The 20763-nt window shown below is 47.8% G+C and overlaps 1 protein-coding gene across 6 annotated transcripts in view; it reads left to right on the forward strand.

Annotated features, from left to right (window-relative positions):
• The first annotated feature begins 1042 nt into the window (after positions 1 to 1042).
• Positions 1043 to 20763, forward strand: part of CACNA1I (calcium voltage-gated channel subunit alpha1 I) — a 169119-nt gene continuing 149398 nt past the window's right edge. For 4 of the 6 annotated variants that reach the window (XM_071422917.1, XM_071422920.1, XM_071422922.1 and 1 more), the window contains exons 1-2: positions 1554 to 1705; positions 14535 to 14835. In XM_071422917.1, coding sequence (XP_071279018.1) covers positions 14556 to 14835 — 280 coding nt within the window. In that variant the 5' untranslated portion in view covers positions 1554 to 1705; positions 14535 to 14555. The other 2 variants (XM_071422918.1, XM_071422919.1) reach the window with 2 other exon arrangements.

Consider the following 20763-nt stretch of genomic DNA (forward strand, 5'->3'; position numbering starts at 1 on the left):
CCCAGCTATTCTAGCCATGCACTGCAAAGTCTGTGACAGCTGGAGCGGACATTGTCTTGGTGAGGAAGGTTTGGAGAGGCTTTGTGGAACCTGCAAGGAAGCAGAGGAACTTCTGGGCTGCATTGTTGTGTCATGCCCTAACTGGCAGCTGGGCATTTTTTTTAGCTTCTTATTTACAATATATGCCCATGCTAGAAGCAAGAATGTCTCCATGTCTTGTAACATGTGGAATTTTATTGGTCTGAATGGGAAAAACCCTTGAAAAACCTTGAGGAGTGTGATGGCTTCCTGTAGTGTCTCTTTCCCAGGGTGGACTTGGGATCCCCACTAGAAAAACTGAAGGTTGATGCTTCAAGAATGAGGGGCCTGTGCTCAAGTGGGGCAGGGCTGCTCAGCCCCAGAATGGGACCAGTGGGGGCAGATGGGTGTGCTGGCCCTCCATTGGATGAGGCTGGGGAGGCTGTACTCTGTTCCAGCCACTGGCAGGTGGGATTCCTGCATGTTATCCATCCCCCTCATTTCCCCTGGCTCTACAAAGTTCCATTGGAGACTAATTTGCAGAGAGTTGTTCCCACCCCCTGAGTTCCAGTAACAGATCTAGACGCAGGATGGGGCAGAGAGGAGGGATTGGTTTTGAGGGAAGGACTTTGTGTTTGGGGGGGGGGGGGGGGGGGGGGTTGTTTGTTTTTTTGACTCTTCCGAAATGGTAATTCACTGACCTGCTTGATCTGTGATCTGTGGAGGGACACACACTTAAAAGTTCAAGGAAAGGCAAGCATGCTGAAGGCAGTGTCCACCCAAAAAGGAAGGATGAGTGGGCTGAAGGAAGGGGCAAACCAGCTGTCCTGAGACCCCACTGTGGATGCAGGTGTGTGATGCTCTGCAAGGAGATTTCTGCCTTTCCTCCTGTGTTGTAAGAATTCCTGCATTCTGTGCCTCTAATTGTAGGTTCCCCTAAAGACATTTGGTGTCACTGTAAGGACGGTGTTTCACTCTCTCCCTGCCTGTACAGTTATTCTCTCTCTCTCTCTGTGCAGTTCGCTCCATAAGCCGGTGGTGAGCATACCATGAGACGGAGCGAGACAGAGAGAAACCACACACCAGCCCTTCCTCCTCACTTCCCCACCATGGAATAGCTTACCTTGCCCCCACCCACACCTCCATCACCTCTCAGCGTCCTGCAATTATTTTGACCCTCTCTCTGGTCTTTTTGGAAGGAAGCTTCTGTCACTTCTTAACACCACTCACCTGGAAAAACACACAGAGGCAAAATCCCCCCAAGCCCTCCTGTGAAGGAAGAGGTCCTTTTTTTTAACCTCTTTTTGTTTGCTCTGACTCTAGAGCTTCAGACTCCAGCCTGAGCAGCCACAATTTCTTACCATGTATTCTCCTTTTAAACCATCTCCTTCCTGCACACGCTCAGTCCTCGCAGGCACGGATCTAACACAACTCCCCGCTCCTCGCCGGCAGGTTCTTTGCTCCCCATCACTCAGCTGATCCTGATCTTTTTTTCTCCTGTTCTCCCCACCCCGGGCACCGAGGTGTGTGTGTCTGCGTGTGAGTGTGCCTGTGTGCAAGGGGGGGAGGTGGGGGGGCCTTTTTTTTATCTTGGTGGGGGAATTTTTTCAAAGCATCTTCATTATTATTTTATTTTGCTTCTCTGACTTGGAGACTTCTCCCTCGGAGATTTCTTTTCCATGCAAAGGTAGGTGAGACGCATGCACACCTGGCTAACCTTGTGTCTGTCTCATTTTGCTGTCCTTTTAATAGAAAACTTGTGCCCACCCATGTACCTGCATCATTCCTGTTCTCTTTCGTACCTGTTTCCTCTCTGGCAGAAGTAAAAGCTGAGGGTAGACATGTCTGTAATGGGAATAATTCTGTCTTTCCAGAGAGGAAAGTTGTTTCTGTGTGCATGTCCGGTGGTACGTGTATGTCCGAGTGCAGCGCCCATGTATGTGAAACTGCCTCTGTTTACCTAACAAGTAGCAATAATTGATTTTGGTCTGTGTTTTGGGCAGTGGTGGTGGTGGAAAGGGAACAACTGTGTGTCCAATAGTTCATGTCCACGAGCAATTGCAGCAGGGAATGTGTATCTCACAGATAATCAGCAGCTCTTTATACATGACTGTAAATGATACAAGGAGTGTGAATAATTCCAGGAATTTCAAATTTAGCCCTGGTTAGTTTGTTCTGTTATGATGGGGAAGGATGGTGGGAAAGAGGGAGGGTTACAAAATCTCCTCCCTGGAGAGGTAACTGCCTGAGACTTGTAAATACGTAACTTTTCCTAAAACCTTCTCACTGTTTAGGGTCTTCTTGGGTTTGGGGTATTGTTTTGGTTTTTTTTTTTTTCCAAAGCAAGAGTTTGGTCTTGGATTCAGGTTTCCTAAATTGTCTTTTCTTGTTTTGTTTATGGTTGTTATTGCATTTCAATTGCATGTGCAACATCCTGAAAAGGGACATGGAATAGGATGTACTTTAATTCAGCAAAATGCATCATCTTCTGTACATCACTGGAAGCTGTTGGCTGGAGTCAGGGGGTGGAATGGGGTGGAAACAGAAGAATTAGAAAACAAGAGAAACAGAAATAATGTTAGACCTTGTTGACTGGCAATTATCAGGCATATTTTCTGCCAGTACTGGTTTTCATAATGCTCTTGATGGTTACCTTTTGCTTCTTGGTAACAGCAGCTGTGTGAAAAGTACTGGTGGCTTGAAAAAAATAAAAGACCAGAAAGAAAAAAAGCCCCAAATGTATATATAATTTCCCTGCAAATTATTGCAGAGGAAAATGGTAAACATCTAAAGCAGAACTTGTTGTGCATTTTCTCTCTGCTAATAGGAGGTGTTTATCTCATTGATCTGGGGGCTGCTGCTGGTTCTGTGTCCCTGTCGCTTGGAAAACTGCTATGTAAATTGTCAGTTGTTTCTGTGTGCTATTGCAGAGCTCCTGATCTTAGATTTGGGCAGGTGACTGAGGATTTGTTACCTCAAAGAAGGAAGGGGTCTGCTGACCCTCATCTTGCTTACCCCTCAGTGTTTTAACTCTGACACGTAAGCTTCTCCATCAGTGGAAAGAAATCCTCAAGCACATTCTTTTCTCAACACCCTACCTGCAAAGAAACTTTTAATTGAGAGCACTACAAGGAGAATCCAAGAGCCCCATTTTTGCCCCCCTTTATATTTTTAAGGACACCTTCTAAGCAACTCTTCCCCCAGCCAGCACTGCCCCATCCCTGAGGTCTGGGCAGGCACACAGCCTCAGGCAGGAGGGAGCTGCCTGCAGGGGACTGAGAGCAGTTATTCCTCTCTCTGTTAAATAACAAAATAGTTTCATGGCATGGCCACTGGATGTGAGCTTCCTCAGAAGGGCTGCAGTGCATGTCTGTCAGTGAAGGTCTGGTGCCACAATCCTCTCCCAGGCAGGCAGGCAGGCAGGGATGGAGTCTGGGCACGGCACTGGGATGCTGCCCACTGCCAGGGTGCTTGCACCAGGCTGGCTGGGCAAGGGGGCAGTACCTGCTTGGCAAAGCCTGGGCCCTGACTGCAGCAGGAAGGTGGGGAAAAGCAGCTTCCCTGCAGATCTCACCAGAAAGCTGTGTCTATACACTGGCCACCTCCATGCACCAGAAGATGCACACGTGGCTTGCCAGGAGATCTGGTAGTGAATATCTCAGAGGAGAGTCAGGGGGACAAAGAAGAGGCTTTGATCTGCCACATCTAAGGGGTTTGCCTTGTGAAGCCTGGATCAATCTGACAGTGCCTATTATAAAGGGGGTTATGTCAACCTGTTTCATGCTTTATGTTTCAAAATCTCCCCTTGTTGCTGCCTTGGGAGTGTTTTCAGGCTGTGGATGTGGCTGATGCAGGGCCAGGGCATCTACAGCCATCAAGGGAGTGAGGGGAAGCATTGTGTGAGGGGGATGCTGTCTCACAAGGAGCTCAGTGCTTGCCTGTGGGTGTTCCAGGGTGGGGACAGTGGCCTTGGCTGGGGTATGAGGAGATCAGCTGGGCATCCTGGGGTCTATCAAAGTGCACCTACAATGCTGGGTGAGCTTTCCTGTGTCCTCACTCTTGTCCCCATCAAGAGCAGCATCTTCCTTGATGGTCCAGTCCTGAGCACCCTCAAGGTGCCAATAATGCACCTGTGCCCTGGGCTGCAGTTCTGGCATCTCCTCTAGTCCTGGGTTTGCTTGCTTGCTTCCTTCCACCAACCCACATCCCACCTGGCTGCATCTCTGCTGCCTGATCCACTTTTGGAGACCCCATGTGTCCATGCCCCATGTGTGACGTGGTGCCAGCCTACAGCCCTGTTTAATGTTAGAGCCCTGCAAGGCACACCAGGAGGATGTCCCACACCAGGGTGGCTTGTGCTGAGCCCTGGCCACCTCTGATTTTGGGAAAAGCCTCCAATTCCAGGCTGTGCTGCAAAGAAGCAACATGCTTGGTCAGCTTTTTTTCCCCTAGTGAAAAAAAAAAAAAAAAAGTTGAAACTAATTTTTATTCATTTTTCTCAAAGAGAACAAGTGTCTACAGCTGGAAACTCATGAAAAGCACACACAGTGTTAGGAATCTTTAAAAGAATGGGGCACTGATTTAAAATAAATTTAATCTTTTATTAAAGTGAAGTCCCAGTCCTGCACATTCAAGCAAGCAGGTGAATTTCTGCAGTTGCCCAGAGCCTTACTAGAACCTCTGAGTCCATGGATGGGTTCAGAAATCAAGTGATACAGGTGCATCTGTAAGATCATGTACTACCATCGCTTAGTTATATTAAAAAAAATATTAGATGGGATAATGTAGAGCTGATTTGAAGGGTGTTAAAGATCTGTAAAACCTCAAACTGCTCTTGGAAAGTAGAATTTTCTTGTCAGTTATGCAGAGGTACATTGCTGTTTATAATGACCTAATATAGGCAGCTTATTCGTTTATTCACCTGTGTCTGAAGTGCATGTATTGAAGCACCTAGAAATCAAATAGTGGTTTGAAAAATGTCTTATACTGATAGAAAATTTATTTAAGTCCTCTAATCATAACTCAAATTGCATAAATCAACCCAGTAACTTTGTAATAAACTCTCTCTCCCCGTGCTTGTCAGGCCTCGGTGTTTGAAGCACCGCAGTGTGCCCTGAAGAGCAATCAGCCCAGTGTATCAGGGACTAATTGCAATGAGGAGATGTCAGAAAATGCCTCCTCTCTTGCCTTGAACTGGAGGTGTGTGCTGCTGTGGTGGCACAGGAGGGAGGTGGTTTCTGGGCCAAGCCAGCCTCAGTCAGCAGGGGCTTTGCAGATTCATCCCAGTCCTTGCAGCCTGTGGGCTCCTGGTGTGGAATCCTGCTTGTTGGGGTTTTCTGCAGTAGCTTGTGCTTCCCAGCACCTGCAGAATGCAGTGCAGAAGCCCCATCTCTGTGTGATCAAGGCAGGATTGGAAGGATGCCTTCAAAAGCAAAGGTTGTTACCCTCTTATCAAATGTGTGTGTATTAAAAAAACAGCACCAAGGGTACTGCTGGTCTCTGCTTCTGACATAACCATCATCTGCAGCATGGGCACCACATCCTGCTCCGTTTTGCCTTGATGTAAAGCTCCATGGGGGCATCCCTGGAGGGCAAGCAAAGGGCAAATCCTTATGAAACGACTGGATTTGGGGCTATTTGGGGCTAACAGGGTGGAGAGGAGCTGCTGGCCTGTGCTGTTGGTAGCTGATGAAGTGACAAACGCCAGGGATTTCACTGCTGTGATGTGGCTGCTGAAAGTGCTTGTCTGGTATGATCATTAGGATGGGGGGCAGAGGGTAGGGAAGGTTTATATTGCCTTTCTCTGAGGTGTCAGAGTTTGGCTGTGGCTACAAAGACACTGCTGTATGGAGAGCACAGGTAGGGTTAGTGGTGTTAAACCTTGCCCAGGTGCTGCCTTAGTGTCTGTCTGGCAGGCTCAATTAAGTTGCTTTCCAGGACAGAGGTTAGGAATGGATTTTCCTGCAGGTCAGACTGTCAGGAGTGGTTGGGATCCTGTTTCTGCTGCTGCATGTGTGTGTTTGCCAGTGTGTGCATGTGTACAGTGGGCCCAGCACTGTCTTGCATCTCACCTCTGAGTGGAGACTTTTGGCAGTGCTGATGCCTTTAATTGCTCGTCTTCCTTGGGCATTTTTCCCCTTATCTTGCCTTTAAACCCACTATGAATTTGGCAGAGGGGATGGATGGAGGTAGGGGGCAGAGTAACTCCTTATGGACTCTTTCAGACTGAGTTTTCTGGCAAGGCTGCAAGGATTTAGCTTGGATATAGGGGTCCCTTTCAGGTCTGTAATCAGATATACTTGCACTGGTGTCTCTGCTGCTTTTCAGTGATTGCTATTCAAGCAACTGTCCCAGCTTTGTTTTTTTTCCCCCCTGGTGACAGCAGGGAAAGAAGGGGACTTTTACTTTTAGGCTCATGTAAATGAGCAGCAGTGTCAGTAATCAGGTCATGTGGGATGCAGGGGAACCATCACAAGGTCCTGTCCATCTATTGACCTGAGACTGAACAGTCTGTAGGCCTTTGCAGAAGAGGTAGCAACATTGTCTCTTCTATGCTTCTAGAAGTTTCCCATCTTCAGAGCCACATTTATTTCCCATATCTCTCTCTTTTCTGGAGGCAGAGCCTGGGGCATCATCACACTCCACATAGCTTTAGCTCCCTTCCTGTTTTTGTTTTTGCCAAGAGTTAGTTTGCTCCAAATGCGTAGCTGTGTTTATGCAGATTATCTCCTTTGGAGAGATTGAGGGGGAGCAGTAATTTTTAGGGAGGAGAGAGGTTGTAAATGTAACCCTTGATGCTCCCCAAAGCTCTTCATATCGTGTTCCCTTTAGATGTGCTGCTTACTGTCTCCACCTCCCCATTTCCATTTTCACCCCAGGGAATCTCCTCTCCAGATGTGAGTGGTGATAGTGAGTTGGGAAAAAGTCTGGAGGTGGTGAGGATGCTTGTGCAGAAGTGGGAAGTTCTGTGCTGTGACAGGGACCAGGGAGTCTACTGGGGTCTCCCCAGTCCTTGTATGCTGCTGTTTTCCTGCTCACTCCAGCAGGTCCTGAGGGGACACTGGATTGGGCACTGGGATAGAGATGAAAAGGGCGGAGAGGTTGATACAGGAAGGATGGTGTGAAACAGCAGAGCTTCTCGCTGCTGGCTCAGCCTGTGTGGGAGCAGCCCCAGGATGCCCTTTTCCATGCACTTTAGAGGTGCAGTGCTGGTAGCTGCAGCCTGGGGCACCTGTCCTGGTGGTGGGCAGGAGCTGCAGCTCTGCTCTCCCAGCGTGGGCTTCTCTTGGAGGCACAGCTGAGGTATTTGCACGTTTTGTCTTTCCTGCTAGCACTTCAGGATCTGGGTCCTGAAGGGCTAAGAGTGAGGATGGCCTCAAAGCCATCATTGCTGGTAGCCTATGACACCACTATCTTCCTCTTCATCATCCTCCTCTGACCGTCTTAATTGCCATGTTCATTGCTGACCTGAAGGAGAGTGTAAACAGCGCATTAATGACTTCTCTGGTGATGATAAACCAGGTTTTTGCCTGCCAGTGGAGATGCAGTAAAATAACACAAAGGGAAACTACTAAGGTCAGAAAGATGAGTGGAAAATAACTTACAGAGATTAACCTTAGGAAAAATACAAGCTGATGCATCTGGAGGCAATCAAAAATGTGAAACATGGGCTCTGGTGAGGGACAAGGAAGGGAACGGCTCAGGCCACAGGATATGATGGTAGATGGCACATCAGACATGGCACATCATCGCAGCGTGACAGGGCCAGCAAGAGCCACGGGGCTGGCAGCCCCGCCCTGCGACACTCGGGACATCGGTCCCGGCACAGCCTGCGGGGCGACGGGCGGCTGCAGCGACATCCACGCGGAGCCACCGCGGGGCTAAGGAGATTAATTTACGAGCGAGGATTAAGTGCTAAAGATGTGCGGCTTGGCTAAGCGGGGGTTTTGAGTGAGAGGACGCGGCAGGAGTTGTCTCCCGTGAAAGGTGTCCGTGTGCGCGAGGAGGAGGAGGAGGAGGAGGAGGAGGAGGCATCGCTGGGAGCTGTGCAGAACAAAGCAGTGACCCGGGAGAGCGGGGCGGGTTTGAAAGGGAAAACACTGACTCTGGGGCAGAGTGTCCACATGGAGACGGATCTGTTGCAGTATGGAGTCATCCTCAGAAGGAGATTTTTAGAGTCTGTTCACTTGGAACACTAAAAATGGAAATGCTTTGTTGAAAACAAGTATGCATATCCTCTGGGAAGCAGTGGGACAAAGTTAGGGTCTGCACCTCTGGGTCTCAAACACTCCACATAGTTAAGGTCAGGTCAAGATTTTCCAATGGGAAACTTCTTTCTCCTCTGTTTGCCTACACCCAAAGCGACCATATTACCCCTATGCCTTTTCTTCTCTCATTGTTTACTTTCCCCCCCTCCATCTCTTCAGCAAAATTTTACTGATCTCCATAACATCTCCTTTGGCTTGGCCAAAGGCTTCTTAGCAATGTAAGCAGATCCCCACTTTGCTGTGCCAGGGACCAAAGGTACGGACAGGATGGGGCTGTCCCAGCCACAGGACAGGGAAGTGATACATTGGACATTGAATGTGATGATGAGGGTGGAAGTGACCTGGAGATCAGGGTTTGCCCTTCCTACAGCTGCAGAATGCTGCCTGCAGTACAGGTTGAAGGCAGGGTATTGTTGTTGAGACTTCAGGACAGACAGTTTGCTTATTTTGCCCTGTGCTGGCTGGACTGCTCCTTCACCTGCTCAATGGGATGCAGGAATTTCTTCTGCTCTCTGTCCTTAACAGGATGAGGGGTGAAAAGTGACAAGGGTGAGGCTGTCAAGCACTCAAGCAAATCTAGCAGAGGGTAATAGCATGTGTGGAAAGAAGGCACAGCAGTCAATCAGCATGCAGCTGCAAAGGCAGCAGGTCATGGGCATTTGACCAGGGCAGGGAACCTGGGAGACCTTGGCTCTGGTGCAGGCCACGGGTGTTGTGCTTCAGGGGCCTGTGGGAGCACCAGCATCTCCGAGCAATGGATTCGGGCACCGTTTGGAACACTCCGTGCTGGCTTTCTGCCACGTCCCATTGCAGGTGGAGGTGCTGGGATGCTGGAGATGTGAGAGCTCCTGTTTCAAATTAAGTGCTAAGAAGAGTGACCCTGTTCCTTCCTGGCACTTGTAGAACCCCACACACACAGAGGCAGATGAGAACAGGCAGAGAAACACGCCAGTGCCAGCTGAACACACACACACAGGGAGCTGGGTACCACTAATTACATTGTACCACGACAAACGCTCCAAATGTGAAACCTGTATGACTAACACATCCCTGCAGCCAGACACGGGCATCAAAGGTAATGCTTGCCACTTATAGCAGCAAACAAAGGCGGGCTCATGGCCGTGCTCAGCAGAGCCCCGGGAGGCTACAACAGCTCCGGCTGGGGTCACCCACACACCTTCCCAAATATGCCACACACACAGGGACCTTCTTAAATAAGTCTGGGCCTGTGCAAAGCTGGCTGCAAAAACCGTGCCCCAGATGCTTTTCAGCTTTTGGATGGATGTTTGGAGATGATGAATAAATACGTGTGCATCAGGTGCTTCTCCAGCTGATGGGACCATCTTGATCTCCCCTGCAACACCAGCTGGAGGTTGTCATTTTTGTCCCTTTTCTGCAAGGGTGTTAGCAGGACAGAGTGGCTGCTGTGCTTCCTGCTGCTTCTGAGTAATGGGTGACTGATGGTGATGGATGGTTTGGAAAGGACTTGTGTGCCCTCAGAATGGGAGGTGCTGTGTTTACATTTAAAGGAAATGCAGTCTGCACTTTCATTTTTGATGTGGACCCCCGTGTTGTCTGTGTGAGCAGTGCACAGGCAGGAAGGAACAGCTCTGAGGCAGTGAGGGCTGGCAAGGAATACAGGGTTAGGGATGATGGTGGGGAAGGTGAGCTCTGAGGATGGTCCCATGTGAGAGGGGAGTTGTATCCCACTGGACTCTGGGTGGATTCGCTCCAGCAGTGGGACAGTGCTCTGGGGACCTCTCTCTGGTATTTCCCTCTCCCAGCTGGCTGCAGAAGGCCCTTTCACTGTCAAGCTGCAATAGTTCAGAAAGGGCTGCATGAGCCTTGTAGGGGTCCTGTCAGCCCTCCCTCACCCACGGCCCTGTCAGCCCCTCTGCCAAGGGGGCAGAGAGGAACTGGGAGGCTGCTTTGGCTGGGGTGTGGTGCCTGCAGGACACCTTGGGCTGGCTCACTCATGGCAGGTCATGGCACTGACAGCCCTGGGATGTCAGCTGAAGACCTAAAGGGGGAGTGTGTCTGAGCTGAGACTTCTGCAATGCATGCCAGGAGGTGACATCGGCCTTTTTGGACAGACACCTCTAACCTGTAGCACTTCTCCTGCATTGTGATATTTTCTCCTTTTATTCCTAACCAATTTCCACTTCTCATGAAGTCCACGACTTCTCTTGCTGTTTTAGAGCATCCTTCTCCCTTCCTGCTCAGTAGTCTGGCAGGACCAGGTGCTTCTGGGGAAGGGCTGAGCCAGAGGCTGTCAGCTTCTCTTGTGCTTGCCAAGGCAAGGAGCTCCCTGCCAGCACACGTGCCCAGGGCAGGTGTGTGTGCAGGATGCAGCACCAGTGGGTGCTCAGCTCAGGATGCTGGTGGCTTTAAATGGTCCTGGGGCACGGACAGTGCAGACTCAAGACCTGGCTCCACAGAAGGGTTTGGCACAGGCTATGCAGGGAGAGAAGCAGGAGGAGCTGCCAGCCAGCCCACAAATAACTTCCCTTCCCCTGGGAGGGAAGTGCAGCTGGTGTAGCATCACTCCTTCAGTGGTATGTGACTTTTGCAGTGGAATGTTTTCGTGTATTTGGGGGACATTTAAGATAAGTCCAGGCTGGGGAGGGTTTGATTTTTTCTGGTGGGTCTGGCCTGCTGTACCTGCTGGGGTTAGGCTTGCCTGAGCAAAAGGCTGAGTGAACAGAACATGCATCTGGCCATCCCATAACCCTCATCTTGGATCTTCGTCCTCCTGTATTGCCCTTGTCACAGTAAGCTGCACTTGCACAAAGGGGAGGTTAGAGGCATCCCAAAGACAAATTCTGGAGATTTATAATTCTGTTGAGTATTACTACAACTGTCTTTTATCTGGGTAGCAACCCTCTCCATTGATGCACATTTCTCTGTATATGCAGATAAATGCATTTGCCAAACTCATTCCTCATTTTGATTTAAACAGGACTCCCCTGGGTTGAAATACTGTATCAGGCTGACTCCAACCAAGTTACAGAGCAATGCTACAGCAAGGGAAGGCCACAGAATGCAATCCCAGAGAAAACAGCAGTATCGCATGAGTTGCAGCCTAACAAAAATAGGGGAAATAACTCATTCCAACCTCCACATCTGAAATGGTAGCAGAGACAACCCTGGACCTATCTCTGGCAGGAAAACCACTCTACTCTTCTTTGAAGTTGAGATGGGAGGACTGACTGTATGAAGAGCTCAGAAGTGCCCCAGTGCTTGATTTCCCCTCCCTCTCTTTTGACACAGAATATTAATCCTGCTTAATGTAGGAAATACATCGTGATCACAGCCTTGGGAGGCAGAGCAGGATTTAATCTCAGGAAGGTAACGGGTATTACTCACATCTCCAGTGGGGCAGCTGTCATTCAAGGACTGTATTTAGCTTCAGAACTTCCAAAGGGATTCACCTGGCCCTGTGTCCATATGAGCCCTAATGAGTCAGTCTGAGCTACACAAATTACAGTGATGGACTGTCTCTGATAAGCACACTACCCAGTTTGTGCATGAGTGTATTACATGGGCAGAGCAGCATCCCTGAGTCCCAGCTGCATCCAAGCAGTGGTGAGATGGAGAAGGGGCCCTGGATGCTTGCTGAAGGGAAAGCAGGGAAATGATGATGAGGTTGTTTCTCCTATTCCTTCTCTCAGTTGTACTGGTAATTATGAAGCTTTGTACGCTGCAGTTTGGAACTGTCATGCCCTCATCAGTGTGCATGCTCTGAGCACCATAATAAGTAATTTCTCCTGGCTGTCTCTGCTAATCTTTCTCCTCTGTGCTGTAATGGGCGGGAAGTTGGGCTCAGCCACAGCATGTTAATAGACTGCAAGGGAGCCAGCTCAGAGCAGGCAATGGGGAGCTGGTGGGAATGGGGAGTGAAAAAAGTGGTACAAGTAGTTGCATGGGTGCCCAGAGTCAAAAATCTGCCGAAAGTTTTTTTGGAAACAGTAGTGATAGATGGTGAGAAGGATGCACTGTATATTTTTTCACAGGGCTTAAAAAATTATGAACAGCATTCCCAAAGCCAGTCAGGGACATGGTATCTGTTCTTTCCAATAGCTGCAGGCCTTTGGGATAATGAATTCCAAGAGTCTCTCTGCTATCCCCTCAGGGACACTGTGTCTGCTTTCTAAACCCCTGCACTTGCTGCTCTTTATTCTGACAAATACCAAGCCTCGAAGAACAAGCAAAGCTTTGGATCAAAGTGTCTGTTGGAAGCAGGAGGCTGAGAAAACAGATAGGTAGGCAGAGGTTTCAGGGTCTCATCTGGGAACGATGGGGCACTGCAACCTGAGGTGGAGTGGTTGGCAAGCCTGACAGATGAGTGGTGTGGAGAGCATTGGAGATCACAGATCCAGCAGTGTGAGCATCAAAAGGGCCACGGGCTGAAATGTCAAGGGTGCATTGCTAAGGCAGAGCAGTGTGAACAGAGCCCCTCACAGGCTTTGTGATCCTAAAGTGACGAGAGCTGAGACAAGTGCCAGGGAGGATAACCTATGGCCAGTATGTGAGGAGGTGAGGTCTGGACAGACATATCCTTTCCTGCTGCTCATCATTCCTTTCTGCACTGCAGTGTGTCTGAGGGCTCTTGTGTGGCTTTTAAATCTGCACTTGCAGCATGGGCACTCCAGATGGTTGAGCATGCCAACAGGGTGAAGGGAAGACAACCAGCAGTCATTGGCCAAGCTCTCTTTCCTGAGAGTGTCCCTGTAACACCCCTCCAAAGCCAAGCCTTGGAGTTTATTTAATTCCCCTCAGTCTGAGAAGCCACTTCCACTCTGCTATTGAATGCACAGCACCCAGGCAGCAAAATTACAGTTTTAGTAAAAGTTTGGTGTAGTTGCTCTGTAGAGTGCAAGAGTGTTGTGGTTCCATCCTGAGTGGCAGCTAAGCCACATACAGCTACTTGCTCCCTACCCTCCCGCTGGAATGGGAGGAGAATCAAAAGAGTAAAAGGGAGAAAAAGGCAAAAAAGTGAAATAAAGGCAGTTTGATGGGTAACACAAAAGTTGTGCACTCAAGTAAAGCAAAAAAAGGAATTTATTCACTTCTTCTCATGGGCAGGCAGGTGTTCAGCCATCTCCAGGAAAGCAGGGCTCCATCATACATAACACTGACTTGGGAATACAAATTCTATCACTCCAAATGTCCCCCTTTCTTTCTTCTTCCCCCAGTTTTATGTGCTGAGAATGATGTCATATGATATGGAATATCTCTTGGATTAGTTGGGGTCAGCTGTCCTGACCCCAACTAATCCAAGAGATATTCCATATCATATGACATCATTCTGGCTGTGAACCCTTCCAGCTCCTTGTGCACCCCCAGCCAACTCACTAGTGGGGTGATGTGGGACACAGAAAATGCCTTGGTGTTGTGTGAGCCCTGCTCAGCAATGACTAAATCATTGGTATCATCAACCATGTTTCCAGTACAAATCCAAAACACATCCCTACTCCAGCTACTGTGAAGAAAATCAACCCTTCCCCAGCCAAAACCAGCACAGGCTGCCAGTGAGCTTGAGCCCCTGCTCTTCTCATGCCCACCCACGCTCTCCGACCATTCTGTTTAGGGAAATAACTTTTGCAGCTCATGTTCATGGTGTTTCCACTGCTCCAGCATAGGAGAGCTCAACAAGCTCGAGTAAAAGGTGCTTAATGTTTAATCCTGCTTGTGTTACAGCTCACTGCTTGAATGAGTGACTGTTGTGTATGGGTTTGACAGGCATTTCTCAGTGTCAGTCTGATGGAGCCTGTGCAATGGTGTGACTCAGGGCCAGCCCAGAGTGCCCTTGGATAGAAGAGCTGGGACAGCAAAGCTGCACCTGGAGCTGGCAGGGCTCTGTTAGGGACTGCAAGGGCAGGATGGCTCTGTTGTGTCAGGATGGGCCCATACTGTTCAAAACATTGTGCTCTGTTCTGGTGCTCAGGCTGCCTCCAGAAGAGCTGCCACCATCCCCTGAGATGGTGCAGCCCTCTGACAGGGTGTCTCAGGGGCTGCAGGGATGGTTTAAATGGCAATGGAGGGGAGCAGCCAGAGCAGTCTTGCTGGAGAGGTGACTGCCAGAAAAGAGCTTAAAACTGCTTCAGCACCAAGTGGTTTATCACTTGTCAGAGCCATCAGTCCTGCAGCTCTCCCCTGCTCTGCACTTGCTAGGAGAGCCCAGATATGCTGTGCTTTTGCTGCTGGTTCCTTGTGGAATTTAATTTCTCTTTCTCGCTTCCCCTGCAGGGGTTCTCGCTTGTGGCTGGCATGGCAGAGTACGTCCCCCAGGCTCCCTCCACCTGGCCTGCAGGCCCACAGCCCCCTCACACTTCTGCCAGCTGCCCCCTGGAGCCTGTGGATCTGGGCACCTCGGAGCAGCCAACACCACCAGAGCAGCCACCCTCCTCCCTGGAGCTGGGTGAGGATGAGGAAGTCACCTCCCCTCCGGATCCTGACGTCCCCTACCCAGACTTGGCCCCTGTTGTCTTCTTCTGCTTGAAGCAGACCACGAGCCCACGGAGCTGGTGCATCAAAATGGTGTGCAACCCATATCCTTTCTGAGCTGCCCTTCTCCCTCCCTGCCTCTGGCTCCCTCCTGCCCTGTCCTCCCCTCATCCTGCCCTCCTGGGGTGCCTTGCAGGTAAGGAATAGCTTTTATTACATTTTTAACAACCTTCTTTGTTTATTGCTTGTGTTTAAAGAGAACCTTTGCTGGTGTGATTAAAAGACATTGATTATGAAAGAAGGGACTTCAGGAAGAGCCACTGACAATCCCAGGCACAGGGACTGGGAATAGGGAGAGTGGAGGTGTGAGGAGGGGTACATTAGAAAGCCTGTTCTTCCCCTTCCCAGCTCCCTTTTTGCCTGGGACAGAGTAGGATTTGCCAGCCCAGGAGCTTTTCAGTCTGCCATGAGCAGTGGAGGTGTCTGAAAACAGAGGCTTTACTAAGAGCTCACCTTGCCTTAGTGAGGGAACCACCATTCCTTCTCCACCCTGATTGCAGGGAAACCCAAGTAACCCTTTGCCTTTCCATGTAGTACATGTCACTGTCCTGCCAGTGCCTTGTTGGGATGTCTGGCCAGGAATGAACAGGAGAGTGTGTGCTCCACACAGCCTGGGAGAGATCTCTGGGACACAGGCATGTCCTCCTCTCCATGGTCAGCAATCACACACAGGTGTTGTCCCTCATGCTCAGTGCCTCGATGGCAGGAGGGCCCCTGCAGCCCAGCAGTGCCCATGAAATCCACCTGCACAGCTCATCACCAGGAGCCTGCCAGTGTGCTCTGTGGCTCCAGTGGTATAAATGCCAGGTAGAGAAGAGCAGTTGTTCCTTGAACTGTGGGATCATGGACAGTGTGGAGGAAATGGAGAAGAAGATGAGTCATCAGAGAGGTTGGTCTGAGATTTTATGTGAGTGTTTTTCTAGCTGGAAATCTCAACTGGCAGCACTTTCTACCAGGAAGTTTCTTAGTTCCTAGTTAGGTGGGTATTAGCTATGAGGATGCCTGCTCTGGTTTTGATGTATAGATTAAATCCAAATGTCTGGGCATGTAGTGGAGCCTAGCAAAATGTTTCCAAGAGTATTTTCAGCTTTAAGAGCCTAACCCCGGGTGAGGACTTTGAAGTAGTGTCAGCAGTAACAGCTGACCTTAAATGGATGAGATTTGTTTTAATTTCAAGTGTAGGTAAAGGTTTGTGTTTGAGCTCTGAGCTCTTGTCTTAAAGTTCAAAAGCCACTGAAGAGTGGTTGCAGTCTCAAACACAGGTTATGGCTGAGAACACATTGGAGATTTAGATATTTTGCTTTCTTTTCCACTGGCTGCTCTATAAAATTTTAAAACTTTGTATTGAATTATGCATTGCTTTTCTATCACAGTGTGCCTGTGCTAGTTATTATGTCCTAGGAATCTTGTCCTAGCATGTGGTAGAGCAGGACTCAGAGTAAAGCCCAAGACATTTGTGTGACGATAAAAGGCTGGATTTGGGAAGTGAAAGAAGAGCAACAGCGTGGGTTTGGGATGAAGGCTTGCTTTTGGATGAGGGAAGGAGGTTGTGGTGGAAGAAGAGAAGAGCCTGTCCTTATTGCTGGCTAAAAAGTCACTCAAAGTACTCTCTCCAATTTGGTATATTGCAAGGAGTTTGCTTTAAGTTGTTGGAACTATTATTCAAGAAATTGGCCTGTTTTAGTTTTTAAGTGTTATTTTTGTCCTAATCTGCAGACAAATGTGTTCTTTGACTTGGAAAATTACTTCTTATTAGAAACTAGACAAAGGAGGAAAAAGCCTCATCCAATCACCTGTTGATGACCTTACATGTGGCCACCAGGGAGTGAAGGGCAATGGTGGGGCTGCTGGTAACCTTTTGGAAGGGTTGTGTCAAACTTGAGGTTTCAACTCAGCTGTGTGATGTTGGGAGATTTCATGACTAGTGGAGACTGAGAGGTGAGGATTCAGCCCCTCTTCTGATTTCCTTTCAACCCCTTGTGCTTCTCTTTTTAAAAGGCTCATGAAAGAAATGTTTACCTTTTTTTCTCAAATGAGGGGTTGCTTTTGCACCCTGAAGGCTTTTTACATGTAATCATATGCTCTTGGCATCAGACTTTTTTTTTAACAGCACCATAGACAGGATACATTTACATGGCCTGGTGGCAGATGCCTGGCTGGGAATCAGACCCTTCATAAGAGACACTTCTATGAAAATCAAATCATATCTTCTAGGAATTGATATGCTTGCCTGCTTTTCATCCCTGTTACACTGAGCTATTGGGTCTCCAATGTGCTTAAGCTAAGCAGGGGCAGGAGGAGTCACTGTCATAGGTCAACACCTGGCCTTTTGTGAAGATTCAGCAAAAAGATGGGGCATTCATTAAATGCCTATTAATCTTCTTGTGGAATTTTTTCCTGGATTAGAGCTTCACAATTGCTGTTGTGGAAGTACTGTCAATGAGATTTAAAAAGGAAACTCTGATAGTTAAGGGGCATGTAACAATTTTTTTAAGTACGAGGTCATTAACCACCAAATTTCAATTTAGGTAATTGCATTCTAACTACTTAAATCCCTCTCTCCTGGAGATTATTTTTCCTTTTGTGAGCAGTCCTGCAATTTTGTTATGTGCTATTAAACAGCTGCCATATTGCTTTGCTGCAGTGCAGTAGTAGGAGAAAGAACTGCTAATTTCTTTGCTTTAAAATTCCTTCTGGAAGCATGCTAGTGTAGAGATGTGTGATGCTGTTGTTGCTAAAGTTGTAGATCCTAACTGCCTTTTAAGAAGAGGACTATGATGCCTGTGAAAGTCCATGTATTTGTCCCCAAAGGGAGTATTTGCTGTGTTTTTGCTGTTGTAGTGTGTGGTGAAAAGGAGCCCGATGCTTTTGAGTTTGGTGATTTGAATGTTTTTGGGATGGCTTTACCTACAGCTCAAGTGAATGCATGAATAACTTTAGTTTATTGGGAAGCAGGTATTTTTTTTTAATTTATTCCTAATATACTTTATTAGAGACAGGTAAGTGCTGTTTCAGCTGGGTGTGCAATGCAACTCAACAAGCACCTGGAGCCTGGCTTGTCCCTTGATTAGAGAGGAGTTGTTGTGATGCAGCACATGAGCAACCAGCCAGCTGGTTTGTTTAGGTTAATTTGTGCTTTGGTAACAGAAGGCTGGACCACTTGGAGTTGTAGATCATGGAGCTGTTGCAGCTACAACATTAATACAGTCATTATTTGAGATATGGTTATGAAAATGGCTGGAAGATTTTTTTTTTCCTTTTATAAAACCTAAACTCTGTCATGTAGGATTTGAAGTCAAGCTTGGATGGGGAATAGGATGAAAAGCATAAAAAACATGTTTCTAAACCAACTGCATAGCATTTATCTTATGAATTTATGAAATTTTTGGGACTAAATAATGGGTATGCCACATGGCACCTTAAAAATGGATTCTCATGAGAGGCTCTGCAGTTCACTGCTCTGTCATTTTCTTGCTTTTTATGTACCAACCCCTTGGTGAAGCTGTTGGCCCTTTGGGCTTCTGTTTTGCTGTCAAGCAGTGAAGTGTTGCATTTCCAGCTGATTTCAGTGGTGTAGGAGCAGCAGGTCAGATCCCAGATGAGCCAAAGCTTATGTGCACACTTAATTTTTATTACTGGAAGCTGTGTTTTACAGAGTATTGAGCAGGGTGACTTCTTACAGCTGTGGCATGACTGTGTGCACTGAGGAGCTGCCTTGTAGCTCATTAGTTTTAAAATCCACTGAACAGGGGCTTTGCCATTGTACCTGCTGCCAAAATCCCACCTTGCTTCTGGAGATAGCTTTCCTGTGGCTTTCACTGGTGGCATTGTCAGCTTGGACTGTGTGCTCTGTGCACAAGGAAACGGGACTGGCCTTGAGCATTTTGGTTGGAATCAGAGGAACCCTCAGCATTTATTCCCCACAGGGATAATTTATGTATGAGTCAGTGCAGTATAGGATGGCTGGTGATGGCAATAGTGATGTTTCATGCTGGCACTGCCCCCTGAGAGCCAAATGCAAAGTGAAATTTTGGAGAAGAAAAAAATGTGTGAGTGGATTGGTACTTTTATTGGTGGCAGAGGCAGGAGGTGCCACAGTGCATGGGGACTGTGGGCTGCCAGAATCACTGCTTTTTGGGTGCTCTGTGGTCAAGGGGGCAACAACCCCGTTGCTCATTAAGCTTTGGGTGAATGTGTTATATATATAAAATATGCCTATGTCAGATACCAGTTTGGGCAATTAGTTTATGTCCAGTGAAGTTCTCTGTGCACATTCTGTTGTATGTTGTGCGTGTTTCTGCCTGAAGTTTGTACACTGTCAAACCCTGGACACGCTGTTCTTGATGACTGGCTGTAGTTATATAATAAACAAGCATAATCTGCAAATTTATTGCAAATCTTGTAGTAGTTGATGACTGTCTTAAGGTCTGAGTTCCTGTAATCATTTGAATTTTACTTTTCTTTTTCACATGTGTTTGTATATATAAATAAAAATAATGGTTTTCTGCATCTCTTGTAAGTAGAGAGAAGCTTGGAAATGTGACCAGAAAGCGTAATAGTACATCAAAAATTGAGTGGCTTATGAATTTTAAGCAGCATTGATCATTCTTGAGAACCTGGGGATCATGGCTTTCTGCTCTGGGGGTCATCAGTATCAGCTTTTAGGTGCATATTTAAAAAAAAAATTTATATGTTGTTCATGTGTCTCCATTTTAAGGGCAGCTCTCCAGTCTCTCTTAAAAAGCCTCTCTCAGAAGACACATGAAGAGTCTGGCATTTAATTGAGGTCTTTTGACAGCTTTGTATCATTCTAGGTAACCTGGCAGATGTTGCTGCTGTGCCCTCCTTCCAGCCAAGGAGATATATCTGTACACCCAAGCCCCACCAAGTGCACGATTTTTTTTTTCTCTAAGAGGTTATCTGACCCCTCTGCACTCCTCAACACTCTAAGGCAACTTTGCAGTTTCTCCTGTTGCATTGGGAACTGAGATGGCCAGAGCTGTGCAGTGTTGGGGGCACTGGTGTTCCCATGGGCATGTGCCAGATGATTTTCAAGCTTTGAGGGAGCAAGACTGCTTTAGGTTCTGCTGGGTTTTCTGCCACTACCAGCCTCCCTGCTGGAATGGAGCTTGTTATTAGCAAATAAGGGTCACTTCTAATAAGTCAGTTGTCTGGTATCTTGATTAATATTTGAAGGCACTGAATGCAGTGGATCAATCTATCATCAAGTGCCCTCCTCCCCTGTTGTGTTAGCAATGTGCCTTAAAGCAGACATGTCTTACCCTTGTGAACTGACCCTTAATTTCCCTGTTAATTTTTCCCTTGGAAAGCTGATAGGCTTTACCCCATCTAACTCCACCTGTACGAAAGCCATCCAAGGTCTCTGTGCGTATTTGACAGACTGCAGCAGGAAATTGAGTGTGCCTAACTGAGCCTCTGTCTTCAGAGGGAGAAGCAGATCTCTGGAAGTTCTTCCTTTAGCAAAGAAGTAGTTGCTGGATAGCAGGCTGTAGGATTTGCATTTAGGATTGCTATGCTGTTTGGTTTCCCAGATGCTCTAGAAGACGGCAAAGGGAAAGACAAGGAGCAGGTTTAGTTTTGGAAACTGCACAGTCTGAACATTTTAATGTTTCCATAATGAAATATTGGGTAATCTTAGTTTTGTGGGAGAAGAACCCCATCCACCTGGACTCTGGATTGGGGAAAAGTAATTCTCTGAATTCCAGATTTTCTTAGGATAGCTGATTGTGGTTGGTAGGCAGGTGGCAGGGGAGGCATGATAGAGCTCAGGGCCTTCACAAGTAGTTGAGAAGGAAGTTGTCTCCACAGAACTAGTGACAAGGGAGTGCCATTAGTGCGGGTCATTTGATGTGCAAATTTACGAGGGAAGTTTAGAGGAACCGTTTGCACAGTCAGATGTGGTGTAAATGGAATTTAAACTCCTGCATTGTCATTAGTAGCACACAAGGGA

This window comes from Agelaius tricolor, unplaced genomic scaffold (assembly GCF_023055355.1).
Source record: "Agelaius tricolor isolate 1412-34295 unplaced genomic scaffold, bAgeTri1.0.p SCAF_3, whole genome shotgun sequence".
NCBI lineage: Eukaryota > Metazoa > Chordata > Aves > Passeriformes > Icteridae > Agelaius > Agelaius tricolor.